Source organism: Mastigoproctus giganteus, chromosome 8 (genome assembly GCF_048544385.1).
Source record: "Mastigoproctus giganteus isolate SK-2022 chromosome 8, ASM4854438v1, whole genome shotgun sequence".
NCBI classification, from domain to species: domain Eukaryota; kingdom Metazoa; phylum Arthropoda; class Arachnida; order Uropygi; family Thelyphonidae; genus Mastigoproctus; species Mastigoproctus giganteus.
This window is the reverse complement of record NC_143582.1, coordinates 67026554-67047579: the sequence shown is the minus strand read 5'-3', so window position 1 is coordinate 67047579 and position 21026 is coordinate 67026554. Positions and strand designations below refer to the sequence as shown.

Genomic DNA, 21026 nt, shown 5'->3' with positions numbered 1-21026 from the left:
AATCAGTCTCAGGTGAAGCTAGCAAGGTTCCCTCTCTGGAAACTTGTATTTTTCGTCCAATAGAACAGCAAACCTACCAGAGAACATATACAATTACGGGCACAATATACGGATAGATGAGATAATTCTCGAATAGCCCTAATATGACAGTTTTTTTTCCCTCTCTTATATGTCAAGAGGTGGCCACCATACTAAGCAAGAAGATTTGTTATATATTTAGTAAACTATTCAGAGCGTGGTTTATTTGCAACCCAGTAAAACTATCAACGACAGAAGTTTACCCAGATCTACTGCTAATTCCAACATTTGACCATTACAGTGCACGAAACATGCACTGATGGCGTGTATAAAATCGAGAAGCATAATTAGAAATAATTTTGTACCCCCTGTATGCACCATCAGATTGCTATCTATTTAAAGATCAACAACATTATCTCGATAGAAAAGAACGTAAAAGCTTTAAGGCAGTTAAAAAATTCCATGTCGCACCCTTGCTTCAAAATTAATGTCATTTTATAAACATGGTATTGAAATGCAATAGCGTCGTTCTGTAAGTAGAATTTTATTTGGAGCCCTAAATTTAAAAAAAAAAACAATGTTTGCATAAAAAAACATTGTTATACGATATGTTATTGTTGTTGTTATTGGATTTTAGGAGCATCGGCGACTAAGGCTATGTTGCTTCGTGTATACTGTCTGTAAACTGCGTGTGTTCTGAGGTCGATTTTCTGTTTGCTGGACGAAAAACACGAGTTTCCAGAAGAAAAACTATGCTACTCTCGCCTAAGACCGACTAACTCAGCCACGTTGAAAAAGACCCATAAAATTCCTCCCATCATCGACGGGATTCCAGCTCAGGTCTTTTCCACCCGTTGTGGGAGGATGGCGATCCTACTAACTGTGCTGCCCACAAGGGCGTTATACAATATCTCACACTGCGAGTTCCTTCACTTCTTGTTGTCTTACTACCGTACCTCGAATAAATAATACCTCCCCAAAGGAGAAATATACCGCTATTTATTCTCGTCTGATACCACCACCGTTGCAGAGATTATTATCTCCTCGTTGACTTTAGGGAGAACAAATGGTGGTACTTTACCTATGAAAACTTTGCCTTATTTATGTTACTGACAAAATAATGCTATTGCCCTACTTGTAAGAAAGTTATAAACTTTCTGTAGCTTGAAGCTTTATGCTCTAAATTTATTACGGATTAAAATGCTTATTGGAAGATAGTATAAAATCAGAGAGAATGAAGGAAAAAATGCATATGTGCTATTTGATTTAAACTTGGTTGAAGTAGTTGTATGTTATTTTGAAAGCAGCTGTGTCTTATTTTGAAAAAGAAAGAATAAACGACATTTATAAAGAAAAGAAAGAATAAACGACGGATGGAATGACGTGAGAGTATCTTGATACCAGAAAATTTGCGATTTTTTTCAATAAGTTCGCGAATCAGGTTAAAATTAGTGCTAAATGCCTCCGTAGCCGAGTAGTCAGGGGCGGGAGTGCAGTAGCACACGCTCTTTGAGTAGACCGGGATCAAGCCCCTGACTGCTGAATACGGTCGATCTGCCAACCCGCACTGGACCAGCGTGGCAGATTATGGTCCATTTCCCTCAGCATGAATTGTTGAGGAGGCTTCCATCCTGCAGTGGGTTGATAATGACTGCACTTTACCTTTTTTACCTTACATTTTGAATTGCAGGAGAATCTTTCTGTTTTATCTCTCATGATGTGCATTATGATAAAATACCGAACAAAACTACCTAAAACTTGATTAATTAACATCCTGCACAGGAATTGGCTATTTTCAAATGTTACAAGTAAATATAACACTTTCATGCAATTGCCTGTTAGAGACTCTACTGAGTCTACTGCATACATTCCGGTTACTCAAAAGAGCAAATGTATAAAGGTCAAATAGTAACGCTTAATTACCTTTTGGATTCATCAGCTGACTGTGCAATGAAAAATCCTTGTGTGTCTGGTAGTATCTTTATAGTGCTCTTGGGGTTAATGGCAATCTTTGTTTCTGTTCCTTCCTCGTTGGGGACTTCAATAGCCAACAGCAACAACTTAAGTTTGACAAAACACAACCTCGAAAAAGAGATTAATTTAAATAACACTTTACATATAAAATTAACAATACACCAAATTAATCGTTTTGATATAATAAAATAAATAATTGAGAATTGAAATATCAATAAAGGCTTAAAGAAGATTTGTTATGGTTCTGAGGTGATTCTTCATAATTGACTTGGTCAGGGTTCTATTAGGGGAGAGATGGAAGTTCACGTTCAACGTTTAATGGAGTTTATAGACTCAAAACCTAAGCAGCTGTGGAAAATTATGTCTATTTACGTAACATAGCAAGCAATAAAGAGTTTATTTTATTTTCGCTTTATTATTGAATGAAAATTCTTGCTTGGCAATTAAAATAATGTCAATAAGAAAAAATTCAAAAACTCGCAAAACTAAATTCTCTAATATGCAAACAACTGTTTTTTGGGTCAGAAAATGCAATTTTAGAAACACATAAATATGTACTACTCGTATATTAAGTATATTACACATAACCTACTACTATTCGTATACCAAGCTTAAAAATTTAAGCTTTACATATGAGTTTACACTTCTTGAAAGTATGTTATTAAGTTTCGAGATAAGAATTTTTCAACTTGTATTCGGCTAAGCTACTTTATTTTACTTATTTAATCCGTTTGAGATTATTCCTCCTGTACAGCTACATGCCATTAGATATTTTGTAAGGCAAGTTACCCTAAGTCTATGCTAATAAATGTGAATGAGCCTTGCGAGGGCAAACAGATCTACTCGCAAATAAATAAATGGTTAAAAAATATATATATATATTTCGGGACTGCCACACAGAGTTCATAATATACAGATGTTAAGAATAATACTGGAATTTGTAGTAATCCATGACTGATTTTTCTCCTGAAAACCCGAGTATTTAGTCCCTTAGATACACTTGTTTGTTTTTGCTCCGAAGCAACTAAGGCTATGAGGCGTCACTATATTCTACGATGATTTGCTTATTTTTTCTGATTGAGAAATATGTGTTTTCGGTTGTAGCTCCGCAACACTCGTCCAGGCCAATTTGAGACCTTGCGATTAGTAAGGTCTCATATTGGCCAAGCTTTCAAATAGGTTACAGGAGACCAATAAAATAATTCATTTACGGTGTGAAAAAAAAAAATAAATAAATAAAAATCCTTAACGGAATTTGAGCAGAGGAGGTTTCTGCGCAGTGTGCAAAAACGGCAATCGTAAATTTTGTGCTAATTGCAAGGTCTCGAATAGACATACCGACCGGAATGCCCAATTTTCAGATAAAAGAGAGTTAGAGTGTATTCATTTATGGAGTAGTCATATTATAGGAATACTCTTCTTTCCTCCAAACCTCTCGTTAGTTCCATCTGATCCAAAGTTGAAATCGTACTTTACATTTATCATATTTTGCAGTTTGGTTGATCCAGAAGAACTGATGGGATACGTCATAAACGGATTATTTAAAACCAATACTCATTCAAGTATTTATAACTTTTTATATTATTTGTTTTGCATTATATTCTTTTATCCAGTCCATCGTGCAGTGTGAGCTATTCCAAACAGCTCGCCTTTCTTAGCAACGGTTTTGTTAACACGCTTTCTTTAGAACGTCGTCAAAGCATTAGAGACTGTGTAACCCTAGAGCGTGATCAAGTCAAACAGTACAGCTACTCACGGAGTGGAACAACTTTGTAGAGAAAAAAAACCATGAAATTTTTCGAAAGTGACTATTCATAGTTTCTCTATCTTTATTTGGCCAGGGATACCAATCGAAAAGAAGTCGGGCAAAGCCAGAGATACCCAATGTTCTGTAAACATGATCTTAAACCGTTTTATCTTTTTTTCATTAGTGTTTTCTAGTAATTTTGATAATAATATATTTGAAGGGAAAAAAAATACTTGAATCAGCACTGGTTTTAAACAACTCACTTACGATGTATCAGATATATATATATATATATATATATATCTTCAAACAGTCTGATACTACTTATTTTGACTGGCATTTATCACGAGTGATTACAATGACTATATTCCACGTTGTGTAGAAAAGATCTAAATTTGATTCCGTCGAGAAGAGTAACAATCTTATGGACTATTTTTTCAAACGATGGTTTAGTTGGTCTTTAACGACGTAATCCCCTTCCCATTCCGGAAATTAAGATATTTTCCCCCCAGCAGACAGAAAAATGGATGAAATAATAGACGGATTTATAACTCATTCGTATATATTTTCTCCATAACATACAATATACCACCTCCTCCTGACCTTAGTTGCTCTAGTGCAAATTCTAAAACAAGGTAATTATTCTCATTTTATACGCATTGCTTAATATCAACTATATACTCATACAGTCTTGGTAGTTTTATTGGTATCACATAGTAATAAATATCATGAAAATAGGTGGGCTTAATCTATACGTATAACATTCTTTAGGAGTCTAGGTAACCAAATCTTCTTTTGCAAACAAATATAACAAAACTTTTACTCTGCATTCCAACAAACACAGGCTAAGCAAACATATTACAAACAAATAAAAAAAAAAATAAGCTTGTAACTCTAAGGTAACCTAACTTGTTTTAATTAAAAACAGACACATTACTAAAAAAAGCATTATTACAAATTTAAAGTGACCAAAACAAATACTGCTTAGCCACACACACACACACACACACACACACACACACACACACACACACACACACACACACACACACTTCAAATTTAAAGGTATTAAAAATAATATTGTTTGGATAAATAAACCTTATTTTCCAAATAAACGTAAATTATTAAAAAGATATTTTTAAAATAAAACTTTGGTATTTAAAATTATCTTCACGCAGAAACACATAGGAATCTAACCAACCCTTTGGATACTCCATACTTTCATAAAACAATTCATAATACTGCATCGTTAATGGATATATATATACATATCCATTATTATTTAAAAAATTGTTTGCTTAACCTACAATTCTCTAAAAGTCTATTTTATTACTATTCGGCCTATTCCCTCTCGGCTATAGGGCGGCTGGATTGTGGGTCCCATACGTTCTACGTATTTGCCATATTTTCATAACCGTTTCACATGTTGGCATACTTTTTATTTCTCAGTAATAATAATAATAATAATAATAATAATGTAGAAAGCCCTCCTAGGCCTTGGCCCATTTCACCCCATGGTTCTTTACATTGAGGCAGGTGCACTGGTGTTTCACTGTACTGAAACCGTAACTCTTCACCCTCCTGAACACACAAATTCTAAAACTAAAAAAAATTCCAATATTACTACAACAGCTAAAGTCAGTTATTTCTATATATGTAAACTAACCAAAAATGTAAACAAAGCATAAACTGCCCGATAACACGTAAAAACGATGATGCACTTGCTCCAGTCGAGTCAGGAGAGGCTATTTTATTCATTTATTGGGCTGAAGTATATTATTAAGCACAACGATCGCTAACGTAATTAATATTTTATTTTCTTGCATATTGTTCCGCCTGATTTCATTAGATGGCAACCATTATTCACCTAGCTTGGTTTTATATAATGACGCACTTCTACTTAATAAAGTACCGAAAGTTTTCAGCAGAAAACACCACCATTACCAAATATAGAAGGTAAGCAACTATAAACTGTTTCTTAAAAGCAATAAAGATTAACTGAGGCTACTATATTTAAATATTTAAGCTGATAGCTAAAATCGTAACGAGCAGTTTACCGAATAGTACAGTGCACAAGTACCATTCTGTGAGTTTAATATGGTATCGCATATAATATAAATACCGATGATTTGTCTTTGATAGGTGCAGCGTATGCGCATATCAAAGACGAATAAAAGTGAACATTTATTTAAAACACTTGTTTTGTGGAAACAGCTTTTGTTTTCTGTTGCTTCACGGGGAATATTATTTCCTTTCATTGGATGAAATTTTTCTACTTCAGATGGAATTACTAAGATACCAGTGGCTCACATCTAGTGAGTATGGGCTTGGCACACCCAGGGTCCTGAGCTGGATATCATCATTCTTCTCTTTCTTGATGATTTCCTTCCCTCTCTCTCTCAGGGTAACTCAGATTTTTTTTTTTTTTTTTTTTTTTTTTTTTGCCTGGTGCAGCAAAAGCCTCAGGCTTTCTTGCACCACGTGGCTAATATTGATAATGTACTGATCCCTTGAAATAAATATTTGCATGCAAGTGAAGTAATTATTTGCAGTATTGAAATTACTGCTTTTATAGTCAGACTTAGTATGAATGTTACTGCAATTAGCAGTAACGATCATACTAAGTATCTTATTAACGTTTTTAATATGATATTTATTAAAATTAAAATTATTTAATAAATTATTATTTATTGCAATGCCCCATTTCCAGATGCTGCGAGTCTGGGTGGTGAGAACGCCCTTCTGCCTCAAGTAATCTTGCTGCTCTTCCTAGCACCATTTCAAAACGTCCTTCCGAAAATTATATTTCCAAATCTCTATGGGTTAAACTTAGCTTTCAATGGATAAATCGAAGTAATGGTACAGCTCTGGAAGCCTCATTTTAGGAAAGGTGTAGAGTTGCTAGGAGGAGTACAGAGAAAGGCAACAAGAATGGTGAGGGTGAACAAAGAAGATAGGCTAAGTTCTGCAAATTGCTGCATCTGGAGACTAGACACCACACCTGCGAGGTGATCTGATTGAGGTGTATAAGATCTTGAATGGATTGAGCAGGCTCATTGCTGATGGGATTCTTCCTCTTGCTCAAATTACAAACCTGAGGGGACATAAACTGAAATTGAGGAAAGTAGTAGTAGTAGTAGTAGTAGTGGCATGTGATGCAAGAAAGCAAATGTATGAGCTTATGCAGCATCAGCCAAAAAAAAAAAAAAAAAAAATCACACCATTCCCTCCAAATGCCTGTCCAGTTCCTCCTTAAATGTATTCAACCTATCAACTTCCACATCGACAGATGGAAGTTTGTTCCAGCAATTAACCGCCCGCGAAAGACAGTTGTCGAATAGATGTGCGGAAATTTACCTTTAGCCAGTGGGTAGTTGATTGCTGGAACAAATTTACATCTGTCATTGTGGAAGTTGATAGCTTAAATAAACTCAAGGAAGAAGTTTTTTTTTTTTTTTGGTAGTTGTTGGCGCATTGGCTTCTGTGGCCATAATGCACCTCCCAAGGTTTTTGCAGTACTTTGATCCAAGCCCGAGACCTTTGGGTTGCCAGGCAGGCACTTTACCCACCCGGCTAGCCAGGTCGGCTCAAGGAAGAAGTGGACAAACATTTGGAGCAAATAGATGGGTGAAATGGGAAGTGTTTTTTTTTTTTTTTTTTGGCTGATGCTGTATAAGCTTGCTTTCTTGCATCGTATGCCTCTACTAATGCTAATGCTTTCTCTGATCAGTTCCCCTGGGATCCAGTATATGGAATGCTGCTGAGTTACAAAAGATTTTTTTGTTTTTCCAATATATGGAGTAATTGATATTAAGTGGAATACTGATATCTTAAATATATAAAAAAAGTCTTATGATAATAGCTTTTGCATTTTTAGTTTTCATTTTTAAGTGAGTTAATACAGAACACGAACGTATTGTTGCACTTATGTCATTTATATAGAAAATAAATAAGGGGGTAGTGGAGAACTTTGATACCCATCAGACAGAAAATATGGCAGACAGTTTTTTCAATTGCAGCTGAGACCCCATGTATAGTATTAGCATTAGCAAGGGCACATGATGCAAGAAAGCAAGCTTATATAGCATCAGCCAAAAAAAAACACACCCCTTCTCATTTCACCCATTCACTTGCTCCAAATGTTTGTCCAGTTCTGCCTTGAATCTGTTTAAGCTATCAACTTCTATGACAGCTGAGTTACAAAAGATTTTTTTGTTTTTCCAATATATGGAGTAATTGATATTAAGTGGAATACTGATATCTTAAATATATAAAAAAAGTCTTATGATAATAGCTTTTGCATTTTTAGTTTTCATTTTTAAGTGAGTTAATACAGAACACGAACGTATTGTTGCACTTATGTCATTTATATAGAAAATAAATAAGGGGGTAGTGGAGAACTTTGATACCCATCAGACAGAAAATATGGCAGACAGTTTTTTCAATTGCAGCTGAGACCCCATGTATAGTATTAGCATTAGCAAGGGCACATGATGCAAGAAAGCAAGCTTATATAGCATCAGCCAAAAAAAAACACACCCCTTCTCATTTCACCCATTCACTTGCTCCAAATGTTTGTCCAGTTCTGCCTTGAATCTGTTTAAGCTATCAACTTCTATGACAGATGGAAGTTTGTTCCAGCAATCAACCACCCGCTGACTAAAGGCAAACTTTCGCACATCTATCCTACAACTGTCTTTCCTTAATTTGAATTTATGCCTTCTCAGGCGATTATTCTGAGCAAGAGGAAGAATCCCATCAGCATTGAGCATGCTCAAACCATTCAAAGCTTTATACACCTTAATCAGATCACCTCGCAGGTGCCTAGTCTCCAGGCACTGTAATTTGCAAAACTTAAGCCTTTCTTTGTAAGAGCAACCCTTTGTTCCATTCACTAATCTTGTTGCCCTTCTCTGTACTCGTTCCAACAGCTCTACATCCTTCTTAAAATGAGGCCTCCAGACCTGTATACAGTACTCTAGGTGTGGCTGACCATTGCCTTATACAAGGGGATAATCATCTCTTTATCCCTGCGCTCAAGAAAAATTCCTGTGTATCATTGACAAGACACCATGACACTTCTGCACTGCTCAGAAAACTTCATATCTGCCTGCACAATTACTCCCAGGTCCTTTTCACTCTCTACAACTGTCAGTGTAGTACCACACAGTTGATACGTTACTCTGGGGTTACTGCTTTCCATATGTAGTACTTTACATTTGTCAATGTTTAACTTCATTTGCCACCTCTCAGCCCATCTGCTCAACTTTTTTAGTTCCTGTTGCAATATTTTGTAGATCCTGTATATTTTGTTTTTTGGCTCCCCCTCCCCTACTTGGTCAGTTTTTTTATATGTATGTGAGTTTGTGGCAAAATGTAAAAGCTTATTTAGCTTATTTTGTGTTTTAGTTGTCTTTTGGCAGTTTATTTTTTTCATAAAAAAATTAAGCAAATAGGGAAGTACTGATACCATATTTTTATTTGAGAAAGACAGAGACAATTTGTGATTGGGTGTATAAATTTTTGATTAGGCAGATTATGATAATAAAATGCCTTTTCATGCTTGGTGGAGGTCTTGGACACTTCATATGTGTGTAGGCAGCTTGCATTGCAGGTATTTTATTAGTTGGATACCACCACCACCACCCAGACGGTCACCTTTTCAAAGCATTGGTGGGTGGGCAGGTACCTTGCCCACCCTCTAATGATAGGCCAACAGCTTTGAAATGGTGACCATCTGGGTGGTGGTATCCACTGAGAATAAATAACAGTAGTCTTCTCTACTAGAGAAGCATTACTTATTCGAAGTAGTGCAATACCTGGTATCTCATTGTGAAGGTAGCCACAATATGAGATACAATTAAAAATTATGCTTTCACACTACGTACATAGTTTAATTCATGAGTAAACTATGGTATATCTACACTGATATTATATAGTTAATTTAAACCCATATCGTATTATGCCTTGTGCATTGATTCTTCAAATATTATTTAACTTTAAATTAAGTATAATCATATTTGGGGAGTAATTTCTCATTTGATATTGCTATTCAGGAGAACAACCGGTTTTAAAACAAATTTAAAATGAACTAATAAAAAAAAAGAAAAAAAAAAAGAGGTGTTTCCAGTATGTCTCAGTATCATCGATGATAAAGAAATAGATATTTTGGAGTGTGAGTTCTGTCAACTTCATTGTTGAGAACTTGCCAGATGCTATTATGAAAGAATTTATGTACAGTGGTTAGGGGATTGACAGGTGCACAAGGAAGTTAAAATATATAACAAATTATCTCAAGTTATGCTTGGCAATTTAACAATTCTTCGTATCAATGCTGAGTATGAAAGAATATTCAGTCAAAAAAAATAAAATAAACTGGGTTCTGACCTTCTCTGTTTGTGAAGCTTTAAGCTTTTAGAAATGCTCTTGACAGCCAAATCTAGACAGTAGGTCCATTGTTATAAAGAAAACTTTTGACTCAACATTTCTGAAGAGAGCAAGTGTGCAACATGTCTTTCTTGAAGCAGTTGTAATCAGGTGATATGTAACAGACAATCCAAACAAATCCACAGAGTCAGATAAAGCCTAGATAAGTTAATGTTTAAGAGAAAACTGTACTGATAAACAATCTTATCTGTATTTTAATATAAAATGTGTATGTTGACAGTAACATGTAATTTATAGTGCACAGTGGGAAAAAATTTGCTTTTAAAAACTTTTAAAAACCCTCCCTTTTTCCAAAAAAAGCAGCAGGTTTTTTTTTTTTTTTTGCCTCTTTTGGCAAAAACCTCCTATTTTCTTTCTGCTTACAGTTAGCCAATCTCCAGCCTTTCAAAAGTCAAAAGTTGGCAGCTATAGTGATAGGGAATTGGTTTTAGACCATATTTTTCTTTCTTTATTATTATTATTTTTTCTTGCTTGGTGATATAGTAGTTCTTTCCTGTACAGTCAGTTATGTGTTTTTGGATTTGTGAGGTAGGTCTTAATTAAATAAAAGAACTTTCATGGCACAGTGTAACTTTGCTGCTTGCTATCTATTAGCTACTAGTGTTTGGCATGGTGTCTCATTGGGGGTTATTGTAGGAAATCGTAGCAAGAAATCGTTACAGGAAAGATAACTGGGTGGATTAACAAATGGCTGAAAGAAAGTAGGAAATAATTAGAAATAAGAATTTTCATGGTCACCAAAATTGTCAGTGGTGTCCCCTAGGGTACAGTTTTGGAGCCATTCTTGTTTCTGATATTTCTGAAAAAAGGTATTCATGGCATGCTATCAAAATATGCAGTGATATTAAAGTGGTAAAAGAGATGAATAACAATGTTCTGGCTTTAAAATGATCTGGATGTGCTAACTCAGATTATCAGTGAAATAGAAATTATGGTTTTATACTCTAAGTGTAAGATCTTACATGTGAAAAATATTTAAAGGTAACCTTTAGATTGGGGGGAGGGATAGAGTAAGGCAGTCACTGATAAGAAGAGTTATTTACTGATGTTGATACAAGCAGGCAGCTTGCATAAAGTTTTTATTGGACCTTTGCATGTATAGGTGAAAGAGGTTATAATTGAATTATATAAGTCAGTGTTGGATTGTATTGTGCTCAGATTTGCAGGCCACATCTGAAAAAAAAAAAATCATCACACTTCTTGAAAGGGTCTAAACTTGGGCACCAAACTGGTAAGGGATGCAAGGGGATATCTCTATGAGGAAAGACTGAAGATATGGTCTGCAAAGGCTGAAAAGGATCAATCCCCCACAAATGCCTTTGCAATCTGCAAAGGCATTTGTTGGGGGGGGATTGATCTGATTGAGATGTATAAGGTTGTAATTGAGTGAAATGAATGAGGGTGGTAAACCAAAGAGGAGTACAAATTGAGAAGAAGTATATCATCAGCCAGCTTTTTTTGCCAGAATGAAATTCTTCCCTGGGTTGCTAAAGTTGAGAGCCTGGAGAAATTTAAGGTAGAATTTAATTAGTATTTATTGTCATCTGATTAAGGAATAACAGTGAAGTTTTTTTTTGTTTTTTTGGCAGATACAGCAAAAGAAGTCTGGCTTCCCTGCATCATTTGATGATTCTAATACTTACTAATACTAGTTTGATAGGCGTTTTGCTCAGAGGTGTAGCATTGTCTTAAAATCTACTTTTTTCTTTTCTTTTTTTTTTTTTTTTTATTCTGCCAACTTAAGAGTGACCTGAGATTTCAGGTAGAACTTCTGGTGAAAACTAAATATCACGACAGATTTCTCTTTTTTGTTTTTTCCTTTTTTAAAGCATTTATGCACTTTTTAACCTGTAATTTTGCTGTAATGAGGACTTGTCATAGATTGTTTATAATTACACAAAGAAATATTTATCTACAATGCTGGGTTTTTGCACCAAAAATCACTGCTAGCAACGGCTGTTAATTCAAACAAGCATACTTCTGAAATGCCTGCTTGATTTAAGTAATAAAGCCAGCCACATGATTAGCAAGATAAAAACTGTAAGGTGAAATAAATTTAGATAAACTTTTAAAAAAATTTAAATATTAAACAATACTATACACTTTTTTGAATTTAAAAATCCATGCTTTTTACTTAAAGCATTGACAGATTTTTTCCTTCCCCAGTTAAAAGAACATTAATACCTTTAAGAATATCATAAGGAATTTCAAAAAAATTTTGAGATGATTTTGCAAGCCATATAGAATAGCTCTGTCTATCACATGCTGCCTGGAGTTACATGTTGGACCCCTGCTTTAAAAAGGTTAATTAAAATGCTTTCTCCTGCCTGGTGCCATTTCTCACTGCTGAGAAATTTGCTGCTACTTAGCAGAAATCAGTTCAAAAAGTTTCAATGTTTAACCAAACTGAAACTTTATTTAATTGATATTTGCAATCGGCAGGAGCACTGGGAGGTGTGGGAACAGCACTATTCAGAGGTCACATGACAAGTAAATTGCAGTATCAGTTAAAATAAGATATAAAAGGAATATGGCACTCAATGGCAGTTAGGTAAACAGAATGGATGGGTGAAAAGGACTTAGATCCCATGAAAAGAAAACAAGTTGTGATAGTTGGTATCACATAGAGAGCATGTCCGTTCACCAGATAGCGGAAAAGGGGTACTCAAATTCAAATTGGTAACATTCATTCCAAACCAGACAAATCGCCATTAATGATCTTCCCCAGAGCTTGCTAACAGTTGAAATTAATAATGAGAAGACATCACAAAGGTATTCTTAATGAGCTGACATGAGGCATGGTCAACAGAACAGGTGTAAATGTAGGACAATTAAGAAAAAAGACTTTGTGCAATGGAGTACCATGGTCACACAGCTGTTCCTAAGCTAAAGCTGTCAGTGAGGATTCCTTGTCACTACCAATTTTGGTGAAGAGAATGGAAACATTCGAAATTACACTAGTCGCAAGACATTATGATGTGAAGTGATGAATTGCACAACACCTTCCAGCCATCACTTGGGCATGCCATAACACTTCATCCAGACTGTATTGCACCAATGATTGGGAAGGGGCAAAAGCAGTGTTCCAAGGAATCATTAAGTTTTAATCATCAGTAAAAAAATCTATGTTATTTTGATCATAGGGAGGCTATAATCCCTTTAGCTCCTACCTGGGACCACCCCACTAACAATGAATTTCAGTGATGGGTACTGGGATGATATGGGCCTGTTTTGTGTTGTTTGGACTTGTGTTGTTGGTTTTAATCAGCGAAGCCGTGAAGGCAGTTCACTATTGTGACATGAGCCAATTGTTTCTTACCCACATTGGGGCAGTACTTTGGCAGGGGCATATTTGTATCTGCATAGTAGTGCTCCATGATGTGATTTGAACAGAATGATGTGATGTGGTGAACCTACCATTTACAGCCCAGATCCAAATCCACTTTAAAACCTTTCAAGATGTTTTGGGATAACAGTTTAGAGCTGGATCAAGACATCCTAATTTAAGGAGAGAGCTAGCCTCAGCCTTACAGGAGGAATGGAGCAAGATTCCAGTCTCCACACTCAAAGCTTGTAGAAAGTAGTCCCTAAGGGGATTATTAATGTTATTAAAGTTAATTTAATAACATTAATTAAAGTTTATACTTAATTTGAAAAATTATTTTTTCCAACTATATGTTTTTTCATTTAGTGCACAGTCTGGAGGACAACTTATGTTATAATGCTATAAATGAGAAGTGCTAATTGTATATTAGGTATTAATGAAATTTAGTAGGATGGAAATATAATGCTGCTTAAATGGTACCATATGAATGAATATTTTGCATCTACATTCACACATGAGGAATTCTGTAAGGAAGTGGAGGCCAGAAGCTTATCAAACTAACAGGGAGTTAAATGATATTGTAATAACTGAGAGCAAAGTGGAGAAGAAATTGTTGAAGTTAAACATAAGGAAGGCACCTGGAGTGGATTTGATCTATCCAGTTATATTAAAGGAAGTAGTCAGGCTGTTAGCCATGATTATGAGGGTATCCTTGGACTCAGGGGAAGTCCCAATAGACTGGAGATGTTCAAATGTATCCTCAATTCACAAAGGGGTGATTGAAAGGTGACACGAATAATTACAGACCTGTTAGTTTAACTTCTGTTCCGGGGAAAATAATGGAGGCACTGGTTAAAGAAGAGCTACAGGATCATCTAGACAAGACTGCAGTTATAGTTCAGACACAGCATGGGTTTGTTAAGGGGAAGTCTTGTCTAACCAATTTGATTGGACACTATGATGTGGTCACAAAGGAACTTGATGCAAAAATTCATTTTGATGTCATATACTTGGATTTTGGGAAAGCTTTTGATACTGTTGTACATGGAAGACTATTGTACAAGTTGGAGCAGTATGGGATTAAGGGCAAGTTACTACAATGGATAAAAGTATGGTTGAGTGGGAGAAGACAGAGTGGTAATCAGTGGACAGGTGTCTGTGTTGGGCCCATTGTTGTTTTCTGTATTTATCAATGATATTGATGAAAGGGGCTCATATCTGGTGTTATTAGCTTGGCAAACTCAGGGTTCTGATCTTCTCTTTCTTGCTGATTCCCTTCTATTTCCGACACTCTCTCTCTCTCTCTCTCTCTCTCTCTCTCTCTCTCTCTCTCTCCCAGTAACTCAGGAATTTTTTTTTTTTTTTTTTTTTTTGGCTGGTGCAGCAAAAGGCTTCCTTGCACTATATAGCTAATGATAATAATAATAATAATAATTATTATTAACAATGCTAATAATAATAATTATTGTTATTATATGCCCTCGAATACATGAACCTAAGACAGGAGATCAAAGAGATGTGGCATATACAACAAGTTACGACCATCCTGGTCATCTTGTCAACCAGAGGTATGGTGCCAAAAACCCTACATAACAGCCTAGCAGCAATAGGTCTCCCAGCGAACAACTACAAGGAACTCCAGAAAGTCGCAATCCTGAACACCTGTAGGATAGTCATAGAGTTCCTTGACCAACAGAAACACCAGACATAACAACAACCACCCTGTGTACTTGGTAGCAATACCCGTCATGAGGTGGAACCCCCAATCAGAGAGAAATAATAATAATATCAAGCTTAATGTCCAAGTTTGCAGGTGATATGAAGGTTGGTAGGGTTGTTAATGACAGTAAGGATGGTACACTACTGCAACAGGATTTAGAAAAGTTGAGCAGATGGGACAACTGAAGTTTAACATTGACAAATGCAAAGTACTGCATATGGGTAGCAGTAGCTCCAGAGTAACATACCAACTGTGCAGTACTACACTCAGGGTAGTCAAGAATGAAAAAGACTTGAGGATAATTGAACAGTCAGATATGAAGTTTTCTGAGCAGTGCAGACAGGCTGCAAGAGTAGCTCATGGAGTCTTGTCAATGATACATATGAATTTTTCCAGCCTTGAATGATTTGAGCAAGCTCAATGCTGATGGGATTCTTCCTCTTGCCCAGATTCTGCACCTGAGGGGGCATAAATTCAAATTGAGGAAAGACAGTTTTAGAATAGATGTGTGGAAATTTGCCTTTATCCAGTGGGTGGTTGATTACTGGAACAAACTTCCATCTGTTATTGTATAAGTTGACAGCTTAAATAAACTTTTGGAGTGAATGGTTGAGTGAAATGGGAGGGTTTTTTTTTTTTATTTTTTTTATTTTTGGGTTATGCTATATAAGCTTGCTTTCTTGCATCATATGCTTTTACTAAATGCTAATTAGCATTTAACATTAGTAGAGGCATATGATGCAAGAAAGCAAGCTTATGCAGCATCAGCCAAAAAAAAAAAAATGCTCCCATTTCACCCTCCGTTCGTTCCAAATACCTGTCCAACTCAGCCTTAAATTTATTCAGGCTATCAACTTCCACAACAAAGGATGGAAGTCTGTTCCACCAACCAACTACCCGCTGGCTAAAGGCAAACTTCCACACATCTATCCTATATCTGTCTTTCCTCAATTTGAATTTATGCCCTCTCAGGTGATTATTCTGAGCAAGAGGAAGAATCCCATCAGCATTGAGCATGATCAAACCATTCAAGGCTTTATACCAATCAATCAGATCACCTTGCAGGTGCCTAGTCTCCAGACACTGTAATTTACAAAATTTAAGCCTTTCTTCGTAAGAGCAACCCTTTTTTCCATTCACTAATCTTGTTGCCCTTCTCTGTACTCGTTCCAACAGCTTTACATCCTTCTTAAAATGAGGCCTCCAGACCTGTATACAGTACTCAAGGTGTGGCTGACCATTGCCTTATACAAGGGGATAATCACCTCCTTATCTCTGCTAGAAAAATTCCTGTATATCGTTGACAAGACACTGAGTTACTCTTTCAGACAGTCTGCACTGCTCAGAAAACTTCATATCTGCCTGCACAATTACCCCCAGGTCCTTTTCGTTCTCTACCACTGTCAGTGTAGTACCGCAGAGTTGATACGTCACTCTGGGGTTACTGCTTCCCATATGTAGTACTTTACATTTGTTAATGTTAAACTTCATTTGCCACCTCTCAGCCCATCAACTCAACTTTTCTAGATCCTGTTGCAGCAGCGTACTGTCATTAGTGTCCTTAAAAACCCTGCCAACCTTCGTATTGTCTGCAAACTTGGACATTAAGCTTGATATACCATCATCAATATCATTTATAAATACAGAAAACAGCAATGGACCGAACACTGAACCCTGAGGGGCTCCACTAATAACATTAGTCCACAATGAGCAGTGTCCATTGATTACCACTCTCTGTCTTCTCCCACTCAACCATCCCTTTATTCATAGCAGCAATTTGCCTCCAATGCCACACTGCTCCAATTTGTTCAGCAGTCTTCCATGTGCAACATTATCAAAAGGCTAATTATCACCACTACTTAATGCTAATTATCACCACTGACGATTATAGAAAAGTAATGTGATTTTACTTTTATCATTAAAAATGACTCTTACTCAGCTGGTATTCGTGAGAGTAATTCAGATTTTTCTTCTCACCAAATTGTTGTTTAAGAATTGTATGCACTTGATAATTAGATTGACTATATTGAATGATAATTTCTGTTTTATATGATAAATGAAGGAGAGAACATTAGTGCAGTACTCATTAGGAAAAGAATACTAATAAATAAAATAATGCAAGTTTTAATAAGTTAGTTTCATATAGAATGTCTTCTCTGGTTTCCTTAATTTCCTCCTGTCTCTCAATAGTGATGCAATATAATGCCACACAAAATATTAAATAACAGCTAAAATATGAAATATAACCTCTATAATAATAAGTAATAATAATGAATTGTGACATTTAAACATACTCAGCTGCTTGAGGGAAGGTCATACCAGTGAAGGAAGTAGAGAGAGTTTCTGTATACATTTCCATACCTGTTCCACATAGGTATTCATTTTGCCATGTTGGTGTGTCTGGAGACTGGAAAATAAACAAATTGGTATTTGTTAGAAGTAAAAATATGTATAATTATACAAAAAATGTTTGAAGTTCTTAATTAACAGTATTAAATTCAGTTAATAAAATTTATAGCATTACTTTAGGTGTATGACAGTTTTTCAGTGACTGAAAAATTAGCTCAAACGTTACTTGTTTAATTGAAGACAATGCTAAGACAACAATGAGGCAGTATAATGCCACACAAAATATTAAATAACATGGAGATGGGAATTAATCTGCAGATATCAAATTTACCAAGGTTTAGAAAACATTATTAATACAGTTGGGCTATATATTTTGAATTGGACCTAAAATCATCTCCAAGGACAAACAACTAAATGTGACAAAAGTTGGTGTTGATGTGACTTTTCCTTTGTGAGTAATGCTTCAACCTTCCCTTCAGTTACATATGTATAGTTATTATTATTATTATTATTAGCCATATGGTGCAAGGAAGTCTGAGGTTTATGCTGCACCAGCCAAAAAAAATTCCCAAGTTACCCTAAGAGAGAGGGGTAAAGGAGTCACCAAGAAAGAGAAGAATGATGATGATGATATCCAGCTCAAGACCCTTGGTGTGCCAAGCCCATACTCACCAGATGTAGTTTCCTGTGGGTTGAGGGAGGAGAGAACTAGGAATGTAATTGTGATGGAATTGCAGTTTGTTATGAAATCTTTATGGGGGCCTTCTGAAACACATGCTGAAAATGTAGTGTGGATCCAATAATTCCCAAACAAGGTTCACCACTGATTCTGTAAAAAGTATACATGTTGACCGATAGGTATCAACAGTGATTTGATCATTTATTAGTAAGTAGTTATTGGCACATATGCCACAAGATTCCATTGTTATGTTTGAATATGGGAATGTGTGTAAGTTCATATTCATGATAAAAGTTATAATCTCAGTGGTGAAACTGCCATATTGCCAGATCCAACACTGTCGGGGGGATCTGACAGCAGTATTGGTATGGTTGTAGATCATGTGGGCTGTGGCACATTGTGACCAGAGCTGTTTTTGCCCCATAAAAATCCAAAAAAACAAACAAACAAACAAACAAACAAACAAACAATCATGTGGGCCATTATGAGTCTGGCAGTGAGCAGAATTTATAGTTTTGCCACTGATTGTTTGTTCTATATGTTCTGTGTATATTAGCACATATAACATATGTGACCATTGAAGGGAAATAGGTTTTATCCAGCATGCCAAATTAAGTAAAATATCAGTAAAAATTTTCAAGCATGCTTTGACCAGGGTTGTACTTCCTCATTTTTCTTTTTTTTGAAAATAATGACAACAGATGTGCCCTTTGAAGGTTATAAGAAAAAGTAAAATAATTCAGTACAAATTACAACTTTATTTTTTTAATGGACTGTTTTTGAACCGTTATATTTGCTGATTTGTTAATTATTTCCAAATCCAAATGAATTCTCACCTGTTAGTTGGCTTCTAGTATGTGGCCTAATTAAGTTCATTATAGAAAACAGCCTTTCACAATAATGTTTCAATTTTAAAAAAGAACAAAGTGATTGCACTTATTTTTAAGGTTCTGCTTTATACTTTGGCATATACACACAGGTGTCTGAGGAGTTTAAACAAATCATTTAATCAATGAATAGAATCATTAATTAACTGTATAGCAGTCAGGGGTGGCACCTCCATAGCCAGGTGGGCAGGAGCAGTAGTGCATAGCACATGCTTCTTGATTAGACTGGGGTTCGAGCACATGACCACCAAATACGGAGGATGCAGAAAGGTCAGGGAATGACCACCGCATACCCCAGAGCAATATGGCCTTAGTTGCTAATGCTCCTAAATACCAAATAACAAACAAACAAACAACAGTCAGGTGGGACTTAAACCATGGTAAACTCAAATGCTTGGACTACTGTACTGCTGGGAATGTATGCAATTTACAAAACTAATACGGTACTTGTATCTTGTATTGCTGTATTTTAAACTATGGTGTTGATAAGGTCCTAATTGTGTTGTTGTTGGACGTTGTGCACATAAGTGACTTAGTCCATGTTGAGCCACAGTTTATTATGTCTGCACAAGTGTGTGTTTATGGGCTGATTTGCATGTTGTGGGCTGAAAAATCCAAAATACCCATTAGAAAATTCCTGCTCCCTCCACCTGAGCATTAGCTAGCTACAACCTCTGTTGAAGAATACTTAAGAAATTCCTCCAGTGGTCAATGGGAATCAAACACAAACTCCCCCAAATGACTGACAAGTAGAAAAAACACTTTACTATCATAGAAGGTATAAGATGAAATTAGATATCTATACAGGTAAATTTATTTACCTGTATAGATATCTATACAAGTTTATTTTCCTAATAAATAACATTTTAAAATTAATTTTTTCATTACATAGATACAAATATTTAAAAAAATTAGTAATTTAGATTAAAAAAAATTCAGGATTGCCTTATATTTCTTCTATCAGGATTGACCAACCTTTCCATGGAGAATGCACTGTTTCAGTGATGGACTATTCTGCAATGAATTCACTTCCAGGGAAAGCAGAAAAAGATATTTTTATGGTGCGTGAAACTTTTATATTATCCTGTTTGGTCTAAGTATCATGGGATCACTTTAGTGCCATATTATCAGATATTTTTGATTACTGGATGTATATTTAAAACTACTTAATAATTTAAATATACATGATGTATATTTAAAAAACAGTGTTTACTCAGTCTTGTATTTGAGCTTTTCTGCAATTACAAAATACAAGACACCTAAATGTCCAGAATTTTGTAATTAAGTAAGTTTTAGAAGTATTTTTAACTTTATAAGTTTGTATAATTTGTTACATTGATTTTCCATTTTAGTTAATTTATTGAGGTTTAATTAAGTTCTTTAGGCTGAATTGTATTCTTTTAATCTTTACTAATCTCACACAGGTAGAATTATAAAGTTTCAATTGTTTCAGTAAAATTTCAATTCTTATGTGTAGATGAATGTAACAATTTTTGCACTGAACTATATAAAGTAATGCTTTTTTTTTTTCCAATATACCTCTGTTTAATGTGATGTTTAATTTGATGTTTTCTCTAAAAGAAATTATAAAATCTGCACAGTCAAATATAAATTATAAGTTGTTTGTTTCTTGCTATATATTCTCTCGGAATGAGAATATACATGCATGCATACATTTTTTTTTTTTTTACACCAGACTTTCCTTGTGTGTGTGTGTGTGGTTTATGTTTATATAGAAACTATTCAGAAAGCCTATTTGCTTTGAAGTAAATGCTGTGAAATTAGAAGTTGCTTGTAAATGGAGCTGGATGTTGTGGATTTGTGAAGCTGATAGCTATTCAGTTTTTCTGATGTGAGGTTACCTGGCAACATTACTCCTA

The 21026-nt window shown here is 35.4% G+C and overlaps 1 protein-coding gene across 1 annotated transcript in view; it reads right to left on the bottom strand.

Moving 5' to 3' along the window:
• LOC150081591 (calcium-activated potassium channel slowpoke-like) overlaps positions 1–21026 on the bottom strand; it is a 409705-nt gene that overhangs the window by 57714 nt on the left and 330965 nt on the right. The window contains exons 12-13 of the mRNA XM_090380557.1: positions 17526–17638; positions 1942–2100 (exon numbers count right to left, since the gene is read on the bottom strand). Of these exons, the coding sequence (XP_090236683.1) occupies positions 1942–2100; positions 17526–17638 (272 nt within the window). The remainder of the gene's footprint in view (positions 1–1941; positions 2101–17525; positions 17639–21026) is intronic.